A 26348-nucleotide genomic window follows, 5' to 3' on the forward strand; every position below is an offset into this window, starting at 1 on the left:
TAAAACAATTAAGATTAATAGAATAATAAGAAAAAAAAATCACGTCTCATTAATAAGCCACTGAAGTTGTAAATTTGAGAGACGAAGAAACTAAAAAGGAGGTTAAAATTGGTACCTCAATGCCATCACTAATAAAGCTGAAGTTGATAAAGTTGCTATATGAATATGTGGATGTATTTGCTTGGTTGCACTAAGATATGCTAGGGCTAGATACGAAAATTGTAGTACATAAGCCATCTTTGAAACCTAAATGCAAACCAAATAAATAGTAGTTTAGGAGAATGAAGCTCAAAATATTGTTGAAAATAAAAATAAAAATAAAAATAAAAAAGTAATTTGATGTAAAATTATTATAAGTGGTCAAATATCCCGAATAAGTGACAAATATAGTTCTAGTACCCAAGAAATATGGCAAACTGAGAATGTGTGTTGATTATTAGGATTTGAATAGAGCAACTCCTAAAGATAATTTTTCATTGCTCTACATTGACACCTTAGTGGATAATACCACTAGGTACTCTCTATTTTCATTTATGAATGGGTTTTCAGGCTACAATCAAATCAAGACGGCATAAAAAGATATGGAAAAGATGACTTTTGTGACATTATAGGGAATATTCTATTATAAAGTTATGCCTTTTGGTTTGAAAAATATTGTGGCAATTTATCAAAAAGTCAGGGTAACTCTATTCCATGATATGATGCATAAAAAAATTGAAGTGTACATGGATGACATGATTATCAAATATTGTGAAAAAAATCATGTGGCTAATCTCATAAAGTTATTTAATAGATTAAAAAAGTTTTAGCTTAAGTTCAATCCGACTAAATGCACTTTTCACGTGACCTCAAAAAAATTACTTGGATTTATTATCAGTAAAAGAGGAATTGAGGTGGATCAAGATAAGATACGTGTCATCTAAAACCTACCACCTTTGTGCATATAAAAAAAGGTAAAAAGATTTCTAGGGAGGTTGAATTATATTGCTCATTTCATTTCCTAACTTACAGCCAAATATAACCCCATAATCAAGATTCTTCAAAAACATAGGTCAAGAGAATGGGATGAAAATTATCAAATAACATTAGACAAAGTTAAAGAACACTTATCAAACCCACCGGTATTAATGCCATCTATCCTTAAAAAATCCCTTATCTTATATTTAAAGGTGCATGAAAAATCAATGGGATATGTTTTGGGGCAACATGATGAAATGGGAAAGAAAGAACAAGCCATTTATTACTTGAACAAAAAGTTCATCGATTACAAGTTCAAGTATTCACTATTGAAAAAGATGTGTTGTGCACTAACTTGGACAGATTGTCGACTCAAACAGTATATGTTGTACCATTTTACTTGACTCATTATAAAATTAGATCCAATCAAGTATATCTTTAAAAAACTTTCATTATCGAGAAGAATAGTAAGATAGCAAGTGTTACTTTTCTAAATATGACATTATATATGTGTCCCAAAAGGTAATCAAAGGAAGTGCTACTATTAAATTTCTTGCAAAATGTACTTATGAAGATTATGTGCCAGTGACATTTGATTTTCTATATGAAGACATAATGTTTATATTGCACATAGATGAAGAAGAACCTAATAAAAATGCATGGAAAATGTATTTTGATGGCACATCAAACACTTTAGGGCATGGTATAAGAGTAATTTTGGTATCTACAAAAGGAGATTACGACCTAATCACTGTAAAACTAAGTTTTTATTGCATCAATAATGTGACAGAAAATGAAGTATGTGTTATGGGTCTTTAAGCTATATTGAAAGAAAGGCCCAAACATTGAAAGTTTATGTAGACTCAGCCTTGATCATATAGTAATTGCAAAGAGAATGGAAAACCAAAGATTTAAAATTGGTTATATACCAAATATACATATCAGAATTGATGAAAAAATTTGAAAAAATTTGGTTTCATCATTTATCCCAAGAAGAGAATTAGATAGTTGATGTTTTGGCTACATTAGCGATAATATTCAAGCTAAATAAAAATGCTAAAGTTCAACCCATCAAGTTGAGCTTACGAGAAAAACTAGCTCATTGTTCAAATGTTGAGGAAAAAGTTGATGGGAAACCATGGTATTCTAACATATTGCAATATGTCAAGTATTAGCAATACCCAGAGCACATATTAGAGGATGATGAGAAAACTTTGAAAAGACTAGTGATGGGTTTTTTTTTATGGAAAATTTTAATATAAAAGAAGTCGAGACCAAGCACTATTAAGATGTGTGAATGTTGATGAAGCAAAAAAAATTACTGAAAGAAATCCACAGAGGTGTTTGTGAAACTCTTACAAATGGCCATATAATGACTATGCAGATCGTGAGAGTATGATACTATTGGTTGACAATGAAAAGTGATTGCATCAATTTTGCTAAAAAATGTCACAAATGTCAAATTTATATATATAAGATATAAGTTCCTCCAACATCCTTGGATGTTATATCGATACTTTGGCCTTTTTCTATGTAGGGAATGGATGTAATAGGGCCCATTACACCAAAAGCTTCAAATAGACATAGACTTATTTTGGTAATAATTGACTACTTCACAAAGTGGGTAAAGATAACTTCATATGCTAATGTGACAAGAATGGTGGTTTGTAAGTTCATCAGGAAAGATATCATATGTCGATATAGACTTTCAAAAAGGATCATTTTGGATAATGCTCTTAATTTAAATAATAAAATGATCAAAGAAGCATGTGCATAGTTTAAAATCAAACACCACAAATTGACACCTTATCATCTAAAGATGAATGAGACAGTTAAAATGGCCAATAAGAACATAAAGAGAATTATTGAAAAGAAGACAAATGTGTACAAAAATTGACATGAAAAGATATCATTTACATTACATGCTTATCAAACTTTGATTCGTACATCTACAGGAGTTATACCATTTCATTGGTATATAGGATGGAGGCAACGTTACCCATTAAAGTTGAAATTCTTTTCTTGCGCATTCTAATATAAGTTAAGTTAGAAGAAGTCGAGTGAGTTCCTATTCGATTTGAACAATTAAATCTCATTGAAGAAAAGAGATTAGTGGCACTATGTCATGGTTAACTGTATTATAATAAGAAAGTTCGCCTTGATAATTTTGAAAAAGAGAATTAGTATTGAAGAAAATTTTCCTAACCAACGAGATCTTCGAGAAAGATGGACTTTTAATTAGAAAAGCCCATATATGGTAAAGAAAGCATTCTTTGCTGAGGCATTGATTTTGGCAAGAATGGATGGGAATGATTTGTCAAATCTAATTAATGCTAATGTAATAAAAAAGCATTACGCTTAAAAAAATATTATGCTTAATAAAAAGGAAAAAAGTGAAAAGGCAAAATGAACCAAAAAGATATCTAAGGTAAAAAACCTGAAAATGCGACTTAGATAAAGAAGTATTGAATAGAATGGGCCAATTCTCAATATGTGTTAAAAGATCTCTTTAGTTTTAGGCTAGCTTGGTATGCTACATTTTTGAAAAGTTAAATAGTCATCAATCAAGGGTTTTGATGAATTAGTTCATGATGATTCGAATATTCAATATGCAACTACTTGTTTTCCTTGTTATATTTTGTTGAATGATATATAAAATACTTCTCCTTTTTGTTGAAATAAAATACACCTTTATTTTAAAGGTGTAAATGATACATTAGTACTTGTAAGCTACTTGATTCAATTCGAATAAAACTTAAATTTGATTAGATTATTATTAAGTTGAGCTCGAGCTCGAGTAGCTCGACTCATCGATCAAGCTGAATTCGAGCATTCTTATACTCAGCTCGAGTAACTCGTAAGCCTAATCAAACTTTTATATTTAAATATATTTTTATTATTTTAATTAATAAAATATATTGCACTCAAGCTCAAGCTCGAGCATAAATAATCGAGCTTTTGTCAAATATAAGAATTAAGCTTATTTTTACATATTAACTGAGCCTAATTGAGCAAGCTCAAGTAGCTCGATTTTTATCTCGAGTCAAGCTCGAGCTAAAAAAATAAAATTCAAACAAGTTCAAGTCGAGTTTCGAACCTCGAATTTCAAATCGAGTTTGAGCTTGAGTTTAACATTGTATCGGTTCGAGCTTAATCGATTACACTCTTACTTTGTTTATCCTTCCTTTATCCCTCTCATTAAAAAGAAAATTGTGCAATGTGTTATAATTGTCATGAAATTCAAAAAATAATGAGTGAGTGACAATTATCATAAAACACACATTATTTTAAAGGAAATTTAAAATGATAAATTTAAAATAGTAAAGAACAAAGATCAATGAGAAAAAAGGCCTATGAGTCATAGAAGTAGTAAACATTAAATATAGGAAATGTGGAAAAAAATCTTTTAGCTACGAGAATGCATGGGATTCAAAAAGAAAAAAAGAAAACAAACAATGAGAAAGTTCAAGGATTAAAAGAAAATGACATAAAATAAAAAAGAAATAAGAAGGTCTTTTCATTTGTAACAAGATCATCATTCATTGTATTACATTGCAAAAGTATGAAAATGTCATTCATACACACATATGGCACGCAAGATATATAGGTTTAGTATAACCCAAAACCGACAAAAGGAAAAGTTAAAATAAAAAAAAAAAAGATGTAAACCTTATGTTTAAAGGAATCATTCAAATTTCATGGCCTCTGTTTAGAGGAATCATTCAAATACCATAGCTTATGTTTAGAGAAATGATTCAAGTTTCATACCCTTTGTTTAAAGAAATCTTTCAAATATCATTACCTCTCATATTTTTAATTTAAAGTTTCATTACCTCTAGTCAGAAGAGTTATTTAAAATTTCATTGCCTCTGGCTAGATGAGTTTTATTTAAAGTGTCATTGCCTCTTATTAGATAAGCTATTTTCAAATTTTCATAACCTATGGTCAGAGAAGCTTTTAATTTTAAGAGCCTCTGGTTAAAGGATTCTTTCAAAATTAGGCATGATTTTTAAGACTAAAGAGTATAATATATAAGTCCTATCAGACTTTTAATTTAAAGTTTCATTACCTCTAGTTAAGAAGAGCCATTTAAAGTTTTATTGCCTCTGGTTATAGAAGCCTTTTAAATTTAAAGTTTCATAGTCTTTGGTCAGATAAGTCTTTTAAATTCTAAACTTTCATTGCCTTTAGTCAAATGAGCCTTTTAAACTTTAAAGTTTTGATGCCTCTGGTCAGAAAAGCCATTTAAAGTTTTATAGCTTCTAGTCAGGGGAGCCTTTTAAATTTTAAAGTTTCATAGCCTCTGATCAAAGGAACCTTTTTAAATTTTTAAAAGTTATCAAGCCTCTGCTTAGAAGAGCTTTTAAATTTTCAAAAGTTGTCAAACTCTACTAAAATAAGCCTTTCAAATTTTTTTTCCAAAAAAAAAAGAGAAAAAGGTGTTCATATTTATAATATCATCCGGACAAAATAGTCACCTTCTTGTCTTTGCCCTATTCCTAATTATCAGCAATGTTTAAAGAAGAGTAGTTGTGGATACTTATTTTGTCCAAAACAAAAAAGGATAATAATAATAATAATAATAATAATAATAATAATAATAATAATAAAAAAGTCAATTTTGGTTTTGCTAGAATGATTTTTTTTTCTCTACCACAAACTTAATTTTGCAGCACGAATTAAGGGGTCATAAAAGTCTTCTTGCATCCTAGATTATCTAGGATTTGAAGGCTAAATTGGCTTTATAAAAGCCAAACAAATAAGGAAATGAAAAAATAATAGAAAACCTAGGAGGAGAACACTACAAAAAAAAAACACGAAAATGGGGTAAGCTACTAGGTTCTGCAAAAGAAAAAAAGGAAAACGTATATACACACAAGCACCAAAACAAAAAAAAAAAGCACAGTCCTCTTTGAATAGAGGAATCGATAGCCAAAAAAAAAGAAACTAGAAATCTTGATCTAGTAGAATTAGGATTTTTTTTTTTTTTGGGAAATCTAGGTGGAAAGAAATGTTTAGAAACTTCTAAGGATCATCTTAGGAATTTTTTTGAATTTTTTTTTTTTTGCTGAAATCTAGGAAATATGAATTTTCAGGTGACAAGTTAAAGTTTTCGATCATTAAAATTTGGAAATCAGTATGTTATTTAAATTTTTTTAAAATTTTAAATCGATTGAAGATTTCGGCCATTGATGTACAATGACAACCGATCGAAATCTGGGTTACCACTAAAACCGTTAGAGAAAGGATTAGGTTTAGAGAAAGAAGCGTTGGGGTTTAAAGAGAATAAGAAGGGAAAGGAAAAATTTAAAAATATATAAAAGGGCCTTTTTATAGGCCTATCAAAATGATGCTATTTTGGCATTTGGATCCAACCCAACTTGCATCAAGATCTGCCCATAGACCACCTCGAGACACAACTTGTTGGTGAGTTTTCCTTTTCTTTTTAGTTTCTAATTTTATTTTCATTTTCATTTTATTTATTTTATGATATTATTTTTTTTGAGAAATAAATAAATAATGATAAAAATATAAAATTAAAATAAAGGGTAGGTTTATTAAAATAAAAATGAATAAAATCTTAAAGTATAATTATAAAAAAAATTGAGTCTTTTTTCTTTTAAATTTACAAGCAAAATATTTCTTAAATTTCACTAAAGTGTTAGGATAATTTGAGAAATTATTTTTGTTACATAATAAAAATAAAAAAATAATAAAAATAATAATTAATTATTTGAATAAATATTTTTAAAATGAAATTTTAAAAGAAAATTAAAAAAGTTCAATTTTTTTAATGCAAGTCAAAATATATATTTTTAGATTTTGCTAATGAGTCAGGATAATTTAAAATTCATTTTAAAATAAAAATGTGTTTCAATAAAAACTATAATAAAAATAAAAAGGTTTGTTTAAAAAAAAAAATTTTTGGATTTTACCAAAGAGTCAAGATAATCAAAAAAATTATTTTCACTAAATAAATATTTATTTAAATAATAATAAAAAATAAAAGTGTTTCTTTAAATAAATCTTTTAATTATTACCAAAAATATGCTTTTAGATTTGACCAAAGAGTTGGGATAATCCAAAAATAATAAAATAAAGTTATTTTTTTCTAAATAAAGATTTATTTAAATAATAAAAATGACAATAATAAATAGTAAATAATAACAAAAAAAACAACCATAATAAAAATTAATTAAATGTTTAATTAAATCTCTTAAATAAAAATTTTAAGAAAAATTAAGAAAATCTCATTTTTCTTAATTATCATCAACAAAAAATGATTTTTACGATCTCATTAGAAAGTTTAGATGATCCTAAAATCAGTTTAAAAATTTTTAAGATGTCGTCAATGAGTCAGATAATTTTAAAATCTATTAATAAATTTTGAGATTTTGTCAAAAAGTCAAGATAATCCTAAAATCAATTTTAATAAATAGACAAAACTTTTTCTAAATAAAGATTTTCTATAAATTTTGTCAAAGTGTTAGAGAACTTATAAAATGCAAGAAGAATAATAATACTAATAAAAAATATTTTTTGCCATAAATAAATTTTAAAAAATTAAATTTAAATATAAAAAAATACCATATTGTCAAAGATTACACATGTTTAATTGATACAATTTCTTGAATGAATATTGTGAGGGTGCTAATATCTTTCTTTCTCATAATTGTACTCTCAGACCCAACTCTAATTTCACAGATCTAAACATATTTTAGTAAATCTTAATTAATTTTAATATTTTTATTAAAAAATGATATTTTTGGATGATCAATCACACCTTACATAAATAAAAAAAAAATTAGTGAAGACTTCAAAAATTCTCATCAAATCTAGCTAACTAGTCTCCAAGATGAAAAATCATTATGACATGGTTATTTTACTATAAAGGACAAGTGTCATTCCCTAAAATTTTTAGGGATACTTTTTATTTATAGTTTATAGATAGTATTGATTATTGATTGATTATTTTCATTAGAATTATCATTATAAAAATAGTTTTTAAAAAATAAAATAATATTATATTAAAATATATAAAATAATGTTTAAAATTTTCTAACAACGATTTTGATTTTAAGATGATACTTGTGATATTTCGACTTCACATTTTTGGATATTAAATATCACTGAATGAGTCAGTTTAATCGTATGGTTAAAAGGTTACCTATGGTTAAAGTTTAAACTCTTCACGTCAATAATAAGCTTAGTTGATTTCAACATAACTTTTTGAATAAATGATACATGAATTTACTATTAAGCTAAGAATTGGGTGGCTAGAGAAGGTGCATGTCAAATGATGGCGATTTTCTCAGCCAGCTATGCCTACTGTTAATAGAGTACTGATTTTCTTATAGTATGATTTTCTTAATATTGAATGAAAACGTCAACCTACACAATTAAATGCATCCTTAAGATGGAGCCTTGTTGTCTTTATCAATACAAAACTGCTACACAATTTATTCAGCAGAGAATAATAGTAGTACTATTAGCCGATCACAGTTGCTTCACATAAAAAGCAAAATTAAGCCAGGCAGACGGTAAATGCCCACCACTGCCAATTTCTTTGTCTCTGGCATTGTCAAAAGAGAGCAGAACAGAACAGAAATCAAACTTCAATGACAAGGGTCATTAAAACCAAAACCCTTGTCATCATTTTCGCCACTCTATAAATACTAGAATTGCCATTGGTCTATCCCCTGAATGTGAGATTTGAAAATGGAGAGTGAGAAAGAAGAAAAAAAATGGTAATTTTATGGGAATTGGAAGCCGATGAAGGACTGGCCAAAGGACCAATTAGGAGGAATAACATTGTTAGAGACCAGAGTGCGTCCATCACTGGTGGTGACCTTAAAAGATAGGCTTTGTCCATTGAGGTAAGAGTTGCTTTGCCAGTTTTGACCCCAGCTCCTTGACATGGGTTGCCAACCTGTTCTTGACCCTTTGATGGAAACTGAATGAACATCGCCAGCACCTCCCACGTTGGTGATTAGTACTAGGTTGAAGTATGCATGACCGTTGATTGTGAATCTGATGCCTCCTCTCTTTCTGCATGCTACCCTATAAATTTCACACAATTCCAACTCTTATCAATCCAAGTTGATAAATATAAAACACAAACTATAAAAAGGGACTGTCATACCTTCTATAAGCTACAGGAACAATCCCAGCTCTGTATTGGGCAATTTGCTGGAAAACAGGCTGAGATAGATCAAAATGATGCTGAGGAGGGTTGCACCAGCCCCCAGCATTGTTTGGTGGGCAGAAGTTGGTGGCAGTGACCACAATAGATCCAGGGAGGCACCACCTAGGGTCATTCACGCACTTAATCTCGAAACAAGCCCCACAGCTCAAGCCGTTATTAAACAGTGCTGTGCTCAAAGCTGCTGTAGTAGTCCCATACCCCTGGCTGTATAGGTTCCCATATCCACAAGCCCCACCTTCAAAATGGTCAAAACAATTGGTTTTAGAATTTATTAAAGCATCGTGAAAAAAATTAACTAGAAGAAAAAGGGAATTTGTTACATACCCATTGTACCAGAGGCATATTCCCCACCATAAAAAGTGGCATGAGCATCAATCCAGCCCCCACCATAGCCATAAGCATGTGGAAACAAAGGAAGAAATCCCATTAAAATTAGACCAAAAAATGCCATTTCCCCGATAAAATTAAGAGTATTTCCCCTTTTTTCTTTTATTTACTCAGTATTGTTGACCCTCTAGGGTCTAAGCTAGCTTAGACACTAAGAAACGAAGCATATATATAAAGATAAACCTTTTATGTGTGGGTGCAAGAGATAAAGAGACACAAGCAAAGGGAAGTAGTGAACGAGGAAGCGAGGAGTGAGAGGGTGAGGTGAGGTATATATAGAAGAGGCTTGAATGAGAAAGTATAAGTGTTGCCTCAACCTCTCTCCCTTTACGTAGGGCTCTGCCCCTTAAAACACTCAAAAAAAAATAATAATAAATAAGTGTTGCCTCAAGGGACGTCACACCAACTAGCGAACTGACACTGACTGAGCTGCGTGGGGACCCTTCAAACCGCCAGGTGTGATCGGTTTTCTTCCTGTGGAACCGAGTGAGCTTTTCCATTAAAATTAGAAATGCTAAATGATTACGTTTTGATTGGAATTTGATTCAATTTAATTTTTTTAAATATTATATAATATTATAAATTTAAATTTAAATTTAATTTAATTCAATTCAATTTAAATAGAATCAAATTAAATTTTATAAATTTAATTTAATTTAAATTATTAATTTTTTTATTTTTTATGTTATTTTAATATAAAATTTTAATATAATTAAATATATTTTAGCATAAAATTATTTTTTTATTTTATAAAAATTTAAAATATATATTAAAAAATATATATAATTCGATTCAATTCAATTTTTTTTAATTTTTTATCTTCTAATCCAAAATTCAAATTGAATTTAATATATATTTAATATTTAAATTTGATTTAAATCAAATTAAAAAATTTAAATCAAATACTATAATTTTGAATTGATTTTCGAATTTCTCGATTTTTTTTCATCCCTAATTGAAACCACGTGTGCTTTCCCTCCCCGCTGTGTTTTAGCTCTTCTATTACTATTAGACTGTGTTGAAATCATCTAGATTCAAAGATTCCCAAGTTTAGGCTCTTAATTAGGAAGGAAAAGAGTGGTAGTTTTGCTCTCTGCTGTTAAAACTTTGTGTCTAGCTCATGCAGGCAGCTACTTTTTTACCGCATTTGCAACTACCTGCCTCCTGCTTTTCGGCCCTTTTTAGTTAATTGATAAACTTACCCTAAATATTTTCTCATGCATTGTGTTTAGATACTCCATGTATTATTGCCTCATTCCACCCCAATTTCTTGCTGATCACTAGTACTAGCTAGTTTTTATGTTCGTAGCCCTTAATTCCAATCTCATTTGTCAAAGAGCTAAAGGTTTAAAAAACAATCTCTTTATAATTTTATTAGAAGAAAAAAAATTATACAAAATGATTATATCACATTATTGAATGTCAATTTCATTTAAATTTTTGGTTACCTATAAGGTTTTCTTTTCTTTTTGAATTATATTTTATAATCGAATTCGAGATTTTCAACTTTGAAATCAATTTTATAACACTAAACTAATAGTTAATTGAATACTCCTAAAGATTAATTTGGTTACTACAATTAAATTTTATTTTTATGAGAGAAAATTAGGCTACACTATGTGTTTAATACCCAACTATATTATATACATAAAATCTTTTTTGGTTGCTGTAAAAATTAAAGAAAAATTAAAATGTCTGGAAAGTAGGTATCAAAAGCAGATGATGCACTTCACTGGCTATAACAATGCTAACAAAATTCTAGTTGGGAACGGTTAAAAACAAGAAAACGACAAGAACTAATAAAGTGCTATGGTAGAAGTATATATAGAACAATCTTTCTTACCTGTTTGTCTGTAAAATAAAGACCAATTTCTGTCTCCTGTTATATTTATAATATCCACCATGAAAACAGGGGCCGCTGCTTACAGGAAATGCCTGAAGCTATCGTCAAAAAATTAGCACTAGTTTTTATACCTAATTATAGCTATCATTTTTGCAAAGGAAATTTTAAGTGAAAATTTTAATATTTAATTTAATTTAATTCATATAATTATTTTAAAAAAATAACGTAATCGAACCAACTACAAAAACATTGATAAAAATCCTCAACAGATTGATTTGATTATTAAAACATTAATAATGTAAGAAGTTAAGCATGGAAATGAATGGACATTTCATGATGCAAGGAACAAGAAAAATCAAGTCTGCTTGCTAATCCTTGGGGATTGGTTGAATTGTATACAAGAAAAAAGAAGCATTTAATTTCCAGGGAGCAAGTCAATGATTTCGATGAGGTTATTGTATAATAAGTGTTGGAAACTGGAAACCGACCAAATTTGTTGAATCCTAATTTTTTGCAGTTGAGGTAGCCGTCTTTTACGACTTGAAAAAAAAACATGTGGCGAATATGTGAAAATTTGAACAAAAATTTGACCCATTTATTATTTTCCAGAAAAATCCCCTTCTCATCATTCAATGCTTACGAAATTTTAGGTTGAAGCAGACAGACAGGGAAAGAGTGAGGCTGCACATGGGTGATGTGTTGGGTGATGTATGTTGGATTAATAGGTGATTACATTGAAAGGACCAAGAACAACTCCTTCTCATTTATTGTTATATATCTTACATTTTTTCAATCTTTGCCAATCCTGTTCTTCAGAAGCTGAATATCTTTTCAGCTTTCAAATCTGCTTGGCATGTGGGAAAATTGATGATAAATTAATCTACTTTTTTTTTTCTGCTAAATTCAGAACCCATTAGCTTCCTTCTAGGCTTCAATATTGTTTTTTATTTGTTCTTCAATTCATTTATTAATTCAATTTTTTTTAAAAAAATTTAGGGTTAAGAAAAACTTTTCATTCTAAAACCAAGACAGATAGCAAATTTCAGAAAATTTATATTGGAATTAGAAATCGTTCATCAAAGAATAATGTTGATAATGAAATTCAAATCTATTTTTTACAATTTTGAATCTTACCAAATCAGTCAACCTTTAATTCATTATCTTTTCATAGGCATCACCTATCACAAGCAGCAATAGAACATTACAGCATCGCTGTAAATTTTTCCCCTGGCATTGTTATAAACTTTGAATATTGGCTGAACAGAACACCAGAAAGATTGAATCCTTAAGCCGGATAGTGCTCCTCTCTATGGCCAAATTCATCTTCTCAATGACCAAAAGTAACATTATATATAAATGAAGAAATGAGGAACACTTGGCATTTGGTTCAAGTATGTATTACAAGTTCAAGGAGCTGAGTTTGAATCTCATTTTCAAAAATTTAAAAAAATGGAAAAATAAGGATAAATGGGGTGGAGAGGCAGCTGCCATTTGCCAATCGCCTATTTAGCTCATGAAAGCAACTTCAAGTGGATTGATTATAGAAATCAGACGCAAACAAAAACCTGAAAACTAGTCTGTTTATAACCAAGAACAATGCAAACAGACCTCAAAACGGTATCCCTTAACTCCTTCACATTTCTCTCTGCAAGGGAAAGAGGAGGAAATGAAAAATCAACTCCTTCACTTCTCTAATGTAATTTTCACAAGTGGGGGCACATTTTTTTCTTTTCATTGTTTCGGAATGATGATCACATTCATTACATATGCTAATTGCTATATGTAAATTCTACATGATTATTGTTAATAAATGATGATGTGTAAAATAATTAATGTTTCTTCTTTTGCGTTTGAATCTCTAAATTTTTTTTTTCTTTTTAACGTAGTTATAATAAAAATTATCAGTTCACCGATTTTGTTTGATTGAGATGAATGAAAGGTAATAAAACATAATGAACAAAAAAGTCTTTTGTCCCATTCATGTTTAACTGGTTAATCATGATTCATGAGCATGTGAAGTGACTACTAGAAGCCGACTCAATACCTGAAAAGTTTGATTTGAAATGCTTGGAAGCAAAATCCTTGTTAAGAACAAACGTTACTTCTTCGATTAATACTTTTAATGAGATCTTAGACTAATCATGTCAAAAAATGAAAAGATTTAACTTTACAGGATCTTAGAAAATAAGATCTTAATCGTAGATATGTCATATAGCTCAAACCTTCACTTGGATTTTGTGGTGAAATGGTTTCTTTTGTGTAAAGGAACTAAAAAAAAAAACTAGGCAAAGAGAAGTTATTTTATTTTAAAATAAGAACGTATAAGGGTCGAATTCGGAACGGATTTTATTCACTCCAAATTTAACATAATTTTATGTATTAATAAATTTGAATTTGATTTTATTCGAAATTTTTTTTATTTTTTCATACTCGAACCCGATCCGATACTATATAAATCGTATTCGATCCGATCTGACTTGAAATTAATAAAATATTATTTTTTAAAATATAAAATATTATTTTTTAAATATATATAAATAAAAAATTAAATAATTAATTAAAAATAATTTTTTATATAATATCGGGTCGGATCGAATTTATCTAAAACTTAAACTCGACTCGATCCCGATTGTTTCCTAACTTTACTCAATCCGAAACCTAAATTTCAAAAAAAAAAAATCGATCTCAGAAGATCGAATCGAGTCAAACCCGTCGGAGACGGATTGGATTATCGTTCCTACATACAATTGGACGGAATTTTACATAAATTTTTTTTTTTTTCAATTGTAAATGACTGCTGTAAAACAGAAAGAAGTTAACCTTCCATGAACAACCATGTGTCAATTTTAATATCCGCACATTTAATATGCTTTTAGGGAAAACTTTTTTTTTTTTTTTCGTTTGCTTGTATTTAGAAAGAGATTAAATGTTGCCGTGATTTTTTTTTAATTATAAGGATAAACTATAATAATAATTAAGTACTATATTTATGTATAAAAAATTATTTAATAATTAAATAGATAAATTAACCAACAAATTATAATATAATTAAAATCAAATTTATACCTAATAAAACTTAAACTTAAAATTTTAAAATTTTAAGTTCTCTTTTTTATTATTAAACTAAAACCTCTCATTGTTACTGTAATTCAAATCTGAATGTAAACTATAATTATAGCAACGTACGATCAAATTAATCAATTTAAATATAAGATTGCTCAAAACTAGGATAACAAATAACCAGTAAACTCAAAATAATAATAATAATAATAATAATAATAATAATAATAAAAACATCAAAATATTCATGGTTTAAGAATCAATTTATTACGTTCAAGGATATCATAATGACTGTAAGGTTTTTCATAGGAGAAATTCGTATTCAATTTTTTAAACATAAAGATAAATGCATCTATCATTCATATTAATATTTAATACTCACTTTCGAATTCGAGTAATATAATAAATAAAATATGTATATAATTTTGATTTTTTAAAAATTAAATGTCAAAATTTACTACTAAGTGCGACAAAATTTAAATAAAAGATTTTGATAATTGAAATTCTGAAAAAGGTTTCATAAACATTTTCATATACATGGGACACAATGTATAATGGGAAAATATTGTGGAGAAGAGTGACTCGAATCCTAGTTTAAATTTTGAATAAAATTTTTTTTTATAATTGAGAAAATATCAAATCAAAATCTTTTCAAGCCCAAACCAATTTGTAAAATATATGGCCTTGTCATTATGCATACAGCCCAGCACCCCCAAAAACATACCACTCCCATCACTGTTCATTACAAATAACCGACAAAACCCTAAAATCGTTCCTCAGATAACCCTAAATCTACATTGTTGACAAGAAGCTCAGTTCTGGCCTACTCAACCAACCCTTTCTTCTTCTACAAAGCTCTAAAATTTTCTGTCTCTTTCCCCGAAGTTTAACTTATTTGTTAGTTGATAACTTTTTTCTTCTGTTCTTTTGGGTCTCGTTTATGCCTTTTTGTTTTGCCTATGATGGTATTAAATATACTTTGAGAGATGTTCTCTTTGAAATCAATCAAATCTGAGTCTTAAAAGGCTGTTTTCTTTTTTATTTGCTTGACACTTCATTGAGATATTGATTTTCTTTTCTTAGTGTTTGAGTGTTTCATGTGTAATTATTGTAAATTTGAGCTTTTCAAGGTTGTTCAAGCTATTATAAAATGGGTTTTCCTTAAATATACAAAATAGTTTATTTCATAGGCAACTGATGATAAAAATAGACAGGGGCATCTGCACTCCCTTCTTTGGGTGATTGATGACTTAGTCTTAGACGGGAATCTCTCTGATACAATTCTTTGATCTTTTTTTCCCTTTTTAATTAGTCTGCTTTGCATTTGAATTTTTCTTTACTTTGCTTGATTGCAGATTGAAATCTGGTTTATTCTAGTATAAATTTGTGCAAGTGACGATAAAATAGACAGGGACATCAGTACCCATTGGAGGATGATGAGTTGTCTATGAATGGGAATCTCTCTGATGCACAAAATAAATTGGTGTTATTTGGAGTATTACTTTATCTTTTTACAAGTATTAATAAGTTTTGTACTAAATTTTTTAATGAAAGGTTTCTTACTTGATATGATAATTTTCCTTCTTGTTTATAACTTGAAAGTTTTTGGGTTGTCTATGATGCATCTTATTAATGCACGTATTATCAGATTAAAGAATAATGATATCTGATAATTGTCACTACCTCTGAGACAGACCATAGAAAATGTCTCTTGAATTTGCATTTATTGTTCATTTTGAGTCTTACATGTACAAATTTTGTAACTGATTGTTTCTTTTTCCGGTGCTGAATTGCTGAGTTTCTGGTTTAAATGTTGAGTTTTGTTTTGTTATTTTCTCTCACACCAGTGTGATGAGGGGTTCTATCCCTTTCTTTGTTGGGGCAAACATCTTATGTTTGTAAATTCCAAGTTAGACGTTACATAAATTTTCATCGATGTTGAAGGTACTCCTACTGTGGAGTTCCTCCATCAATGTATGATTGCATATTACATTGGCCTTTTGGAACAGTGTTGCTTCCATTGCTTCTTGGGCCAGTCCATAGACATATATTTTTGCAAATTCATCTAAGTCTTTAAGAATCAGTGGCCTATGAGGATATCCATAACAAACTACCATCTTTCGGGACTGAATAGCTTTCTAAGCCTTGATGTCCGTCTGCAAATCTGAGGCTTTACTGTGATTTCTAACTCATTGTGTTTCTTAACATAGTTATTAAGATCCTGTGATGCATTTGTGATATGCGAAGAATTTGTCTTCATAGAGATACATATTATAAATCCAAAACCCGTGGAATTTTCCAGAAATTATTTGAAATTTGATGTGTTACCTTTTTATTGCATGGTGGCTTTTGATCTAATTCATTGTCTCTTTTATTAGACATTGACATGACAATGTTCAGCTACCCCTGAGGTTTGGTTCTGATTAACATTGGAAAGAATCATTTCTACTGTCGTAACTATTGTATAGATGTTCGTACTACCAATAAATTCATGTTCGATTGAAATTCTAATGCATATTTGTGTGAATCTTTGTATTTGGTTTCAATATTTTTAGACATTTCATTTTATCACTGTTTTAAAATTCTTTGTCATTCCGATGAAGGCTTTTTTGGGTTGAAAATTGCCTAATGATTGATATAAGAACGGAGATTCGAACGGTGTTTTTTGTTGAAAGCCTGATTGCATGTATTGGGATCCAAGAGCATCCTATGTGATAAACAGTTATGTATGGAATATGAAGGCTTCAAATTTTCTCCCGAGTCCTTGACATTTTAATGTTCTGTTTTCTACCACCCCTGCAGTTTCTATGTTTATGCAGACTGGGGTTGGCAATTAGCATGGCAATTTCAAGCAATTGGCTTTACTCTATTATGCTTTTGGTTTTTTTTTTCAATAAACATCTCCTATGTTAAAGGTCCGAAAGTTCAAGGTCCAGTGTTTTACTCTGTTTTTTTTTTTTTTTCTCAGTCTATTTTTGTTTTGGATTTAATTTGAGAATAATTTTTACTTGAATTTGTATCTATTTTGTTTTTTTTTTTTTTTAGATATTTGAAATTTTACATTCACATCAAAGAATAGAATATGAGATTTGTCTGCAATACGCTTTCTAAGGTTTGAATTTTTTCTCATGTTTTAGAGTTAGATAGAAGGTCATATCAAATCAAATTAATCAAATTATTTCGGCTTGATTTGGATTAAGTTTTTATTATAATTTGAATGAATTAAATTGGTACGGATTCAAAATTTTAAAAACTGAAATATTTTGGTTTTCTTAAAATCTACGTTATCATATTTGCAGTGGGTCCGTCTCTGGTGAGGAATCTGAGTAATCGGCGTCAGTAGCTAAACTCAACCTTGTTTCTCCTTTTTTTTTTTTTCAGAAAAAATAAATTTTTAATATGATTGGATTGAATTCAAGCTTATATTTAATATTAATCACTTTTACTTTTATTTAAATTCAATTTGATTTAAAATTTTTTTAGATATGATTCAAATTAAAATTTATTCATTTAATTTAATTTATATAATAAAAAATTAAAAAATATAATTAAATTAAGTTTAACGATATTATATTTAATATATATATATATAAATTAAAAATAAAATTTAAGTGTAATTATAATTTTTATTTTTAATTTTTATATAATTCACATATATATATATCAATTTGAGCCAGAATTTAAATTTTAAATATTTGTTTAAGATTTTATTCAAAATTTAAATGAATTTAAAAGTTATATAAACCATAAACTTCTTTTTGATAACTCAAAAGGCTCTATACTTCTTGTTTAATTTTTTGTACCGTTCAATCTCGCTTTTGATATTTTTTGGTTATTAATGAGAAATGATTATATATATATATATGGAAGAGCATAACTTATGAAGAAGGGGAAATAGTTATGGTTTGAAATCAAGATTATTGTGTCTTTTTAAGAGTTTTTTTCACCATTAGACAAAAGAGTTGATCATAAAGTGATACTTTTTATCTTACAAATAAATTTCACTTCTTTCGTTTCAAAATTGAAATTTAAAATATTCAAAATAAAATGTTCAACTTTTAGTATTGAATGTCTTCTTAAATTTATTTTTTATTAAAAAAATAATTATATCAGTCTAAACAATACAAGCCTTAACCTTTTAAAACTTAAAATTTAACTTAAATAATTTATAACTTTTTTAAGAAATGAATTCTAATAAAATTGTAATTCGATTTTTAGCATTTGCAATTCCCTTTTTTCCAATCTCCCTAAGGTTCGACCTTGTAAAAAAATTTCTTTTTATAGCAAACTTACTTTGTCAACGATCTATTATGAGCCACTAACCAAAAAAGGTGTTCAACCTGAAGAAGCACATCCATCTTCCAAACTTTTAACTTATTGAAAACTGTCCATCGGCAACCGAATCATTTGATCATCATGACCAGGTATCAAGTGCAGCAAGGAGAGTTGGTCAAGTACTTCTTAGATACATTTTGATAAATTTTGTATATCTTGATGAGTTTATTTAATTGAGATAAAATTCAAAGATGGCGTTTAAAACTGCAATGACCATTGCAAGAAACTTTTGAATTTGTTAGCGTTTTATGTTTGCTGCATGTTCTGACAGGAAATTTCCAAAACAAAATCGTCTTTTTCTACTTATGATATAATAGTCTACCTGTTTATTTAGACTTTGAATCCACCGACCAATGATAGTCAAATTGCAAATCCTGTTTTCTTCGGTTTGTTTCTTATAGGCTGCCACAGGTTCTCATTCAATTCACTAATATTTTTTTATATAAACATATTTGAAAAAAAAAAAAAAAAAAACTGTTTCTTCCAGTGCTTCACTTCATTTCCATAACTTTGTATTTGATCTTCAGTCATAACTCATATTGCCAAAGGCTTCATTGCCATGAAATAATACCTGGAATTAGAAACTTATAATTTAAGATTCATATTACCAATTGAGCTAACACTGGCGGATTTGCATATGAATTCAGCATTGGATTTGCAAGAAAAGTATTTAGTAACGTAGAATAAATTTCAACTTGAATGGTTTCAAAATGGAACCAATCCTTTATTATATAACAATTCTATAGATTAATACTAGCGAACACCGAATCAATTCCTTGATAAGACGTTAAGAAATAAATAAACTTGGCAGGGCTCAACTCAAAAAACCCAGGAGCCTGCTTATGAAAAACCTCGCTAATGATATATACAAGTACAAAATAGAGAAGTTCCAACATCAAGATATGAGGCTGAAGCCACTTTACTCCATTTTCAAAACTACTCTCCTATGAGCTTAATAACAAATCACAACCTATTGCAAAGCAGGCTCTGTTTCAAGCTCCATCTTATTACTATCTGCTTTGTTCAAGATACCAGACAGTTCCATTCTTCTCGTTAGCAAATCCTCCATTTTTTCTTCTTTTGTGGAAGGTGACTGTAAATTGGTTGATAGTTCACCAGCTGATACTAATTTCATCAGCTCAGACTCATCCAAACCTTTAGCAGGGCCAAGGCTACATCGATCTGCTCCATGCTTTGCCAATGCATCTTTGAATTTTTTGATCTGCAATAATAAAACTTTACATTTACAATCTGTAGTGAACAAGAGCTACTAACACTTACCATGAAGAAATTAAGGAATATTATCCAATCAATGAAAAACTTACAGTAGAATTGGTGCAGCTAAAGCTGCATAGACGCCCCTCAGCACCTCTATAGAACCTAAAGAACGGTAAGACACGAATATTGAGACACTGGCACATGTTGTTTAGCTCTTCACAGTTAACTTCTAGGAAAATCGCATTCGGATTCTGTTCAGCCAGCTGACAGATCTGTTATAAACATAAGCCACTGTCAACAAATCTTAAATCAAGGAATTGAAATCGATTTTGATATTCTTCACCATTTTATTGAAGACTAGATTTTACTTTTCCTAAAAAATTTAGCAACTAGTATTTGTCTTTCTTGCCATACTCAAATACAAGTACCTCAAAGTAATAGATAAATTCCAATTCATTTCAAATGAAAAAAAAAATTCATTCAAATTTAAGGGCAGCAATCCATATATCATCACTACTGCTTCATTTAGGTTGGTAAGATTTATGATAAACTATCCTAAAATGAAAATAAAAGTTGTTCTGATGGCCAAAAATACCTTAGGATGGAGAGCTTTACAGCCTCCACAACCAAGTGAATAGAAATCAATAATAACCAATCTATCACCAGCATTTTGCAAGGAATCCACAAGTTCTTCTGCCGAGTGGATCTTCACCATGTTGGGTCTAAGATTCTTCTCCCACCATCTCATACCTCTGCTCACACAGGCTGTTTCTGCCTGGAAAACCAATTGATTTAAGATCAGTTTATAGCCCAAAATATATATCTAAAATAGCAAAAGAAAAAAAAGCCCATTAAAATCCAAAATGAAAACCAAAATTTTGCACATACTTGAACAGAGAATCTGTTTCCAGGGTGGTTGCTGCTCCAATTTATTGAACCTTTCTGATCTGGGACAAGTAATGGTTTGCCCAAAAAAAGAGGAAACTTTTTTGATGTTGAATCCTTAGAGTCTAAAGAACTCAATGATGCGCAAAACCAGGAACCCCTATTAGAATTTGAGCCCAACATAGTCTCTTTGAACCCAGAAAAATATGAACCAAACTTCAATGAACATGCCATGAAATCCTTTGACAAACTAAAAAAAAGATCCACTTCTGAAAATAAGTGAAGATTTTGAACAACAAAAATTTGTACTTTTTTACTGAAAATGGTGGTTGAAGACAGAAAAACAAAGAACAGGTTTTTGTTTGTTGTTTCCAAAGCTTCAAAGTTCAAAAGGAAAAGAAGAACAAAAAAAATTGTAATTCTTGGGAATTAAAAAAAAGACAGTTAGGTGGGCTCGGAATGATTTGGATATAAATTTATCTTTTTTTTAGAAATATATAGAGAAAATATTTTGGAGAACTGACACCAAATTGCTGATGTGTAAATCAACTAATTTCGAGGACACTGGAACTTTGGATAATGTCCGTCCAATTCACGAGAAAAAGAAACAAAGCACTAGTAACTAAAAAACCTTAAATAAAAAAAATCAAAGAACTTTCTTTCTTGATTTTTTTTTTAATTAGAACTATTGAGAAATAAACTGTCCTATTTTTATATTTATTTCTCTCCTTTTTTGAAGTTTGAACTAAAATTTTAGTTTGTGGATTGTTACTTTATCAGCAAAATTGTAAGGATTTTTTATAATTTATTCCTAATTTTTTAAAAAAAATTTTATCAATAAAATTTTATAACAAATAATATAATTTCAATCAAACAATTTTTTTTTATTTATCATGTGACAATTATTGATAAAATATTTAAATTTTAATTTTAATAATTAAATTTTTTATAATTTTAAATACAAAAAAATTAAATTTCATATCAATTTTTTTTATATTTTAAGATTGAAGTTATATAAAAAAAAATTTTCTCCAAGGTGTAGGAGAAAACACCACAGCCAATTTAAACGGCAAGTTTATTTTATTTTTTTTGGATCGATATATAATATTAATATCCGCATTGAGTGTTTGACCATTTCCCTCGCGAAGCGTGAAAGAATTGAGATGCGCCCTTTCGAATAAAAAAAATGTGTCCTAACACTACTCCCAGGTTAAGTTTGTTAACCCTTTTCCAGGGCATATTTTATCCACTTTTTAAGGGATATAAAGGGTTGTTTGTTCAAAATTTTTTTCTTTTTATCTCACATGTGATTTGCATAATCACATCTGCTCCAATATCCTTTTTATTAGTGTCGTAGCAATTTTGTGTTTGTACGGTGAATTTAAAAATAAAATAATAAAATTATCATCAATTTTTTTTATTATGTGTGATTGATCACCTATTAAAACATATTTTTTTAATAAAATTTTAAAATTAATTAAAATTTATTAAAAAAATAATTTTAGGATCTACGTAACAGTCTGAGTTCAAGAGTCGATTACGTGTAGAGAAAGATTAAGACCCCTACAGCGCCCATTTAAATGGTACCAATTAACTACATGCTATCTTTCTATTTTGATAAAAATAATCTTATTTTCGGTATTTGAAAAATAATTTTTTTGATTTTTTTATTTTTGATTTGTTGTTTTTATATTCAAATATTATTTGAGAAAAATAAATTAGAATATTTTATTGAAATAATTCCTAAAATGTTCCAGTACGTTAGTAACATTAGAAAAACTCTTTCTCACCTAGAGATTTCTTAGGCATCACTTCTTGGAATATCTTAGAATCTCATCTTTGGAGGTCCGAGTTTACTTTTTGTAAAAAAATTATGTCATGTATGTAATGCAAATAACAATATGTTGATGCACACATTTTATTCTCTTTTTCAAAAATTTTATTAATTGTTTTATTAATTTTTTTATTTTTAATTTTGAAGAAAAAATTTTTTATGATATTGAAGTTTTTCTATAAATATTTCAATACACTGATAATATTTAAAAATCTTTTCACTTAAAAATTTTTTAAAGCATCTCTACTCTGAATACTTTTGGAATCTCATCATTGGATAAATTTTTTTTTCTTATTTATATTATTATTTTTTAATATATTAATTAATTTTTATTTATTGTTAACAAAAAGAAAATTTTTATTGTATTGAAAAATTTTTATAAATATTTCAATACACTGGTAGTATTTAAAAAAAATTTCTTCTCACCTAGAGATTTCATAGGTATCACTACTCGAAATACATTTAAATCTCATCGGATAAAATTTCCTTTTCTTTTTTTTTTCAATATTTTATTATAAAATTTCATTATTTTTCATTTTATTATATTTTAAATTTTATTTTAAAATTAACAAAATTATAGAAATTTTAACTACATAAAAATTATTCTAACAAATTTAAATATTTTAGTATGCATAAATATTATAAAAATAATATATAAAAAAATTTAATTTTTAAAAAAAAATCTTTACCTGAACCGGACCGATCAACGGTCCGATCAATGCGGGTCTAGTCGGATTGACGGCTTAATTCGATCGAGCGGTTCAAGGACGGTTCGGTTCTGGTGTCAGCGATTTAGAGGCGGTCTGATCCGGTTCACCTAAATCGGTCTGGGTCTAAGGATGAGTCGAGTAATCGGGTCGGTTACGCGGACCTCAGGTCGGGTCATGGGTCGACGCGTGGATCTTCAGATACTAAAATGACGTCATTTTGGGTATTAGTGAAACGATGTCGTTTTGAGTTTTAGCTGCTTATATAAAACTAAAAAATTTTTTTTGGTCATTTCTTCTTCTCCCCATAAAAAAAAACTTCTCTTTTTCTCTCAGACAAAAAAAAAAAAAAAACCAAGGGATCGGCCGGCCATCGTTGCCGTCGCATCACCGCTGTTCATTGGTCACCGACCGTCGTCGCCGGTGGTTGAAAAATCTCAAAAAACCTCAAAAAATCCTTCTCGTCCTCTTAAACACATATCTGAGCTTGGTTTCATCCGAAAGTATCTCAAACAACCCAGATCGACCTTCAAAGTTTCAGTCAAAAAAAATAATTTTTTTTGTGTTTTTCTGGTTTGCCTTTTTTGTGTGTAAGTGTATTTTGGTGCTAGATTCCCCGTTCTAGGGGACTGTTTCTACTTTTTTTTGTTTTTACAGTAATTTTTTTCGACAGAAAGCTCTATTTTTTTGTTATTTTTTCTCAATTTTTTTCTTTTTTTTTCACAGATTTTATAGAGCTTACTAGGATTCAAATCTCAAATCTTCATAGATTCGAGTTTCATTTTTTCAACTGACGCAATAAGTTGATATTCACGTGTTGGCTAGTGTCGACGACTGTCGGTGGTAGTTTTGGATTTTAAGGAGAGTGCATTTAATGCACTCATGCTTAGTCAACTTGAATCGGATAAGAAAGAAGAAGAAGGAAAAAGAAAGAAGAAAGAAAAAATAAGAAAAAAATTAAATAATAATAATAATAATAATAATTAAAAATAGTGTTTACAATTAGGATTGAGATTTTCAGTATCTTGGCCCTATGCTACTATAATTGTTGTTCTTTCCAAAAAAAAAAAAAAGAGTTAAGATATTTTTTATAAAAAAATTGTAATTTAAGAATGAAAAATTATAAATATTAAGATTTAAATTTTAAATTTATTAAATATTTATTATTTATCAAAATTCACGTTGTATTTGTCATTTTTAAGAGTTGCTCTTATTGAGAAATTTTAAAAACATATTTGATATATAAAATAATAAATAAGATAAGATGATAATTATTTTATATTATATTATTTATATCTAAAATGGAATTTGATTATAAGAATGATTAATCATTATTTTTGTATAGGATGATTTAATTATTTCAAAGTGAAGAAAATTATTTTTAATTCATAAGATTGAATTTACATATTTTATTATATTCTTAAAAAATATATTAATAATTTTGATTTCATAAATTTTGAGAAAAAATAATTTGATCAATAAATAAATTATTTATTTTAATTCTTACTTCATTAAACATAAAATAAAATGATATTATTTAATCTAATTTTATTTATAATATCATCTTATTATAATTTTATACACCAAACATATATTTAATTCCATTATATCTTAGGTATCTCACTTGTGCATGGTTTAGGTTATAATATGTTAGATACAACCTTATGAAATTGGTAATGTCTTGGTCATACTCTCTCTGATTTTATTTAACTTTTTTTTTAAGAAAAATTTAAGAGTAAATAGGTTGCTAAGTTCTCCAGGTTATAGCAAAATATATTGTAACTGACAACCTAAGACAAGTGGTTGCAGGTCGTATATTCAAGATAACCTCAACAAATAATCATCGATAAAACTCGAACCTAAGATCTCTTCATCAAAGAGGACAAGCCTTAACTAATTAAACCATCAACTTGTTGGTTGTTTAAGAAGTTTTACTATAAAAATTCAAACTCATAAATTATTTATAAGTATGAGGAGGGAGCATTAAAATTAAGACATAAATCTTTAAAGAATAAGGTTTCCAATTTTGAACCTTAACTCCCAAACCACAATAATAAGACCAATGGTGTGAAAGCATGAAAGGGATGTTGCAATGGATGCAACCAGTCCTTTTGTTTTGGATAGGCACTGCTATATCTTCGTGTGGGAATGAAATGAAATGAAATTGAAATATGATCTACAGCTTGTCAGCTTATGCAGATATTTATAGGACAATGAAAGACAAAATCAGTAAGGGTTTCTTTCTGCTACCAGATAAAGATGTCCATTCCAAAAAAAAAAAAAAAAAAAAAACACATTTTGTTTTAACTAATTTATGTATATATATATTAATTAAATTTTTTTTTCTCTTTTTCATATAAGATTTTTTTAATTTTAAATTATATTATTTTTTATATTATATTATTATGCCATATTTAAAATAATCCTGTCTAGGTTGAATGTTGTATTGATCGCTAATTTTATAGCCCATTGGGTCCAAGCCTTGACTGCAAAAGGATGCAAGTGGATGGATTTTTTTTAGATATTGGATGCAGATATGTGGGGAGGTAGCTTTAGGTAGCCCACAGACTTTGGAATTTTCTGTATTATCTAGAAATGGTACCCATTGTTTTGAAACAGTAATTTGCTAAAGCCAAGGCTAAGATGGCTTAACATCTACATGTCTAGAACAGGCACATGGATCTTCCACGTCTAGAGCACTATAACTGTAACCTTAAACAATTTTGGTTTTGTATATGCAAACAAGTTTTTGTTTTAGGTTTGATTTGCACGGATGATAAAATTAATTGTGATGAGATTGAAATCAATAATAAAATTTATTATAATTATGATTAAAAAATTATTATAATTATAATTAAAAAATAATAAAAAATTTATATTGATTTGATTTGATTAAAATTAATATTTAAATTTAAT

General features: G+C 28.4%; 2 protein-coding genes and 5 non-coding genes across 7 annotated transcripts; 5 read left to right on the forward strand and 2 right to left on the reverse strand.

Annotated features, from left to right (window-relative positions):
- Positions 1–8245: 8245 nt before the first annotated feature.
- Positions 8246–9952, reverse strand: LOC111283717 (expansin-A1-like). Its single transcript, XM_022872316.2, has 3 exons — positions 9488–9952; positions 9101–9398; positions 8246–9018 (listed from the first exon to the last, which is right to left on the reverse strand). The coding sequence occupies exons 1-3, from the start codon at positions 9612–9614 to the stop codon at positions 8712–8714; spliced, it is 732 nt and encodes a 243-aa protein (XP_022728051.2). The 5' UTR covers positions 9615–9952; the 3' UTR covers positions 8246–8711.
- Positions 9953–15403: 5451 nt separating this feature from the next.
- LOC149514122 (small nucleolar RNA Z267) lies at positions 15404–15476 on the forward strand. Its single transcript, XR_016329432.1, has one exon. It is a non-coding gene; the product is annotated as a small nucleolar RNA Z267 (small nucleolar RNA).
- A 164-nt stretch (positions 15477–15640) lies between these two features.
- LOC149514123 (small nucleolar RNA R44/J54/Z268 family) lies at positions 15641–15735 on the forward strand. Its single transcript, XR_016329439.1, has one exon. It is a non-coding gene; the product is annotated as a small nucleolar RNA R44/J54/Z268 family (small nucleolar RNA).
- Positions 15736–15838: 103 nt separating this feature from the next.
- Positions 15839–15926, forward strand: LOC149514124 (small nucleolar RNA R44/J54/Z268 family). The gene has a single exon (XR_016329438.1). It is a non-coding gene; the product is annotated as a small nucleolar RNA R44/J54/Z268 family (small nucleolar RNA).
- Positions 15927–16064: 138 nt separating this feature from the next.
- Positions 16065–16146, forward strand: LOC149514125 (small nucleolar RNA snoR122). Its single transcript, XR_016329443.1, has one exon. It is a non-coding gene; the product is annotated as a small nucleolar RNA snoR122 (small nucleolar RNA).
- A 391-nt stretch (positions 16147–16537) lies between these two features.
- Positions 16538–16626, forward strand: LOC149514126 (small nucleolar RNA SNORD96 family). The gene has a single exon (XR_016329448.1). It is a non-coding gene; the product is annotated as a small nucleolar RNA SNORD96 family (small nucleolar RNA).
- A 2916-nt stretch (positions 16627–19542) lies between these two features.
- LOC111289448 (thioredoxin-like 1-2, chloroplastic) lies at positions 19543–21314 on the reverse strand. The gene is made up of 4 exons (XM_022880500.2): positions 20895–21314; positions 20602–20781; positions 20114–20278; positions 19543–20010 (listed from the first exon to the last, which is right to left on the reverse strand). The coding sequence occupies exons 1-4, from the start codon at positions 21123–21125 to the stop codon at positions 19759–19761; spliced, it is 828 nt and encodes a 275-aa protein (XP_022736235.2). The 5' UTR covers positions 21126–21314; the 3' UTR covers positions 19543–19758.
- Between the last annotated feature and the right edge of the window lie 5034 nt (positions 21315–26348).

This window comes from Durio zibethinus, chromosome 17 (assembly GCF_047325235.1).
Source record: "Durio zibethinus cultivar Kanyao isolate XHJ-2024 chromosome 17, ASM4732523v1, whole genome shotgun sequence".
Taxonomy (NCBI): domain Eukaryota; kingdom Viridiplantae; phylum Streptophyta; class Magnoliopsida; order Malvales; family Malvaceae; genus Durio; species Durio zibethinus.

Excerpts from the sequence above, each read along its gene's own strand:
- LOC111283717 (XM_022872316.2), bottom strand. The coding sequence starts at position 9,614 with ATGGCATTTTTTGGTCTAATTTTAATGGGATTTCTTCCTTTGTTTCCA. Across the intron at positions 9,399-9,487 it reads ATATGCCTCTGGTACAATGG|GTGGGGCTTGTGGATATGGG; the intron begins GTATGTAACAAA and ends ACCATTTTGAAG. Across the intron at positions 9,019-9,100 it reads GTTCCTGTAGCTTATAGAAG|GGTAGCATGCAGAAAGAGAG; the intron begins GTATGACAGTCC and ends TGAAATTTATAG.
- LOC111289448 (XM_022880500.2), bottom strand. The coding sequence starts at position 21,125 with ATGGCATGTTCATTGAAGTTTGGTTCATATTTTTCTGGGTTCAAAGAG. Across the intron at positions 20,782-20,894 it reads GAAACAGATTCTCTGTTCAA|GCAGAAACAGCCTGTGTGAG; the intron begins GTATGTGCAAAA and ends TTGGTTTTCCAG. Across the intron at positions 20,011-20,113 it reads TTAGCTGCACCAATTCTACT|ATCAAAAAATTCAAAGATGC; the intron begins GTAAGTTTTTCA and ends TTATTATTGCAG.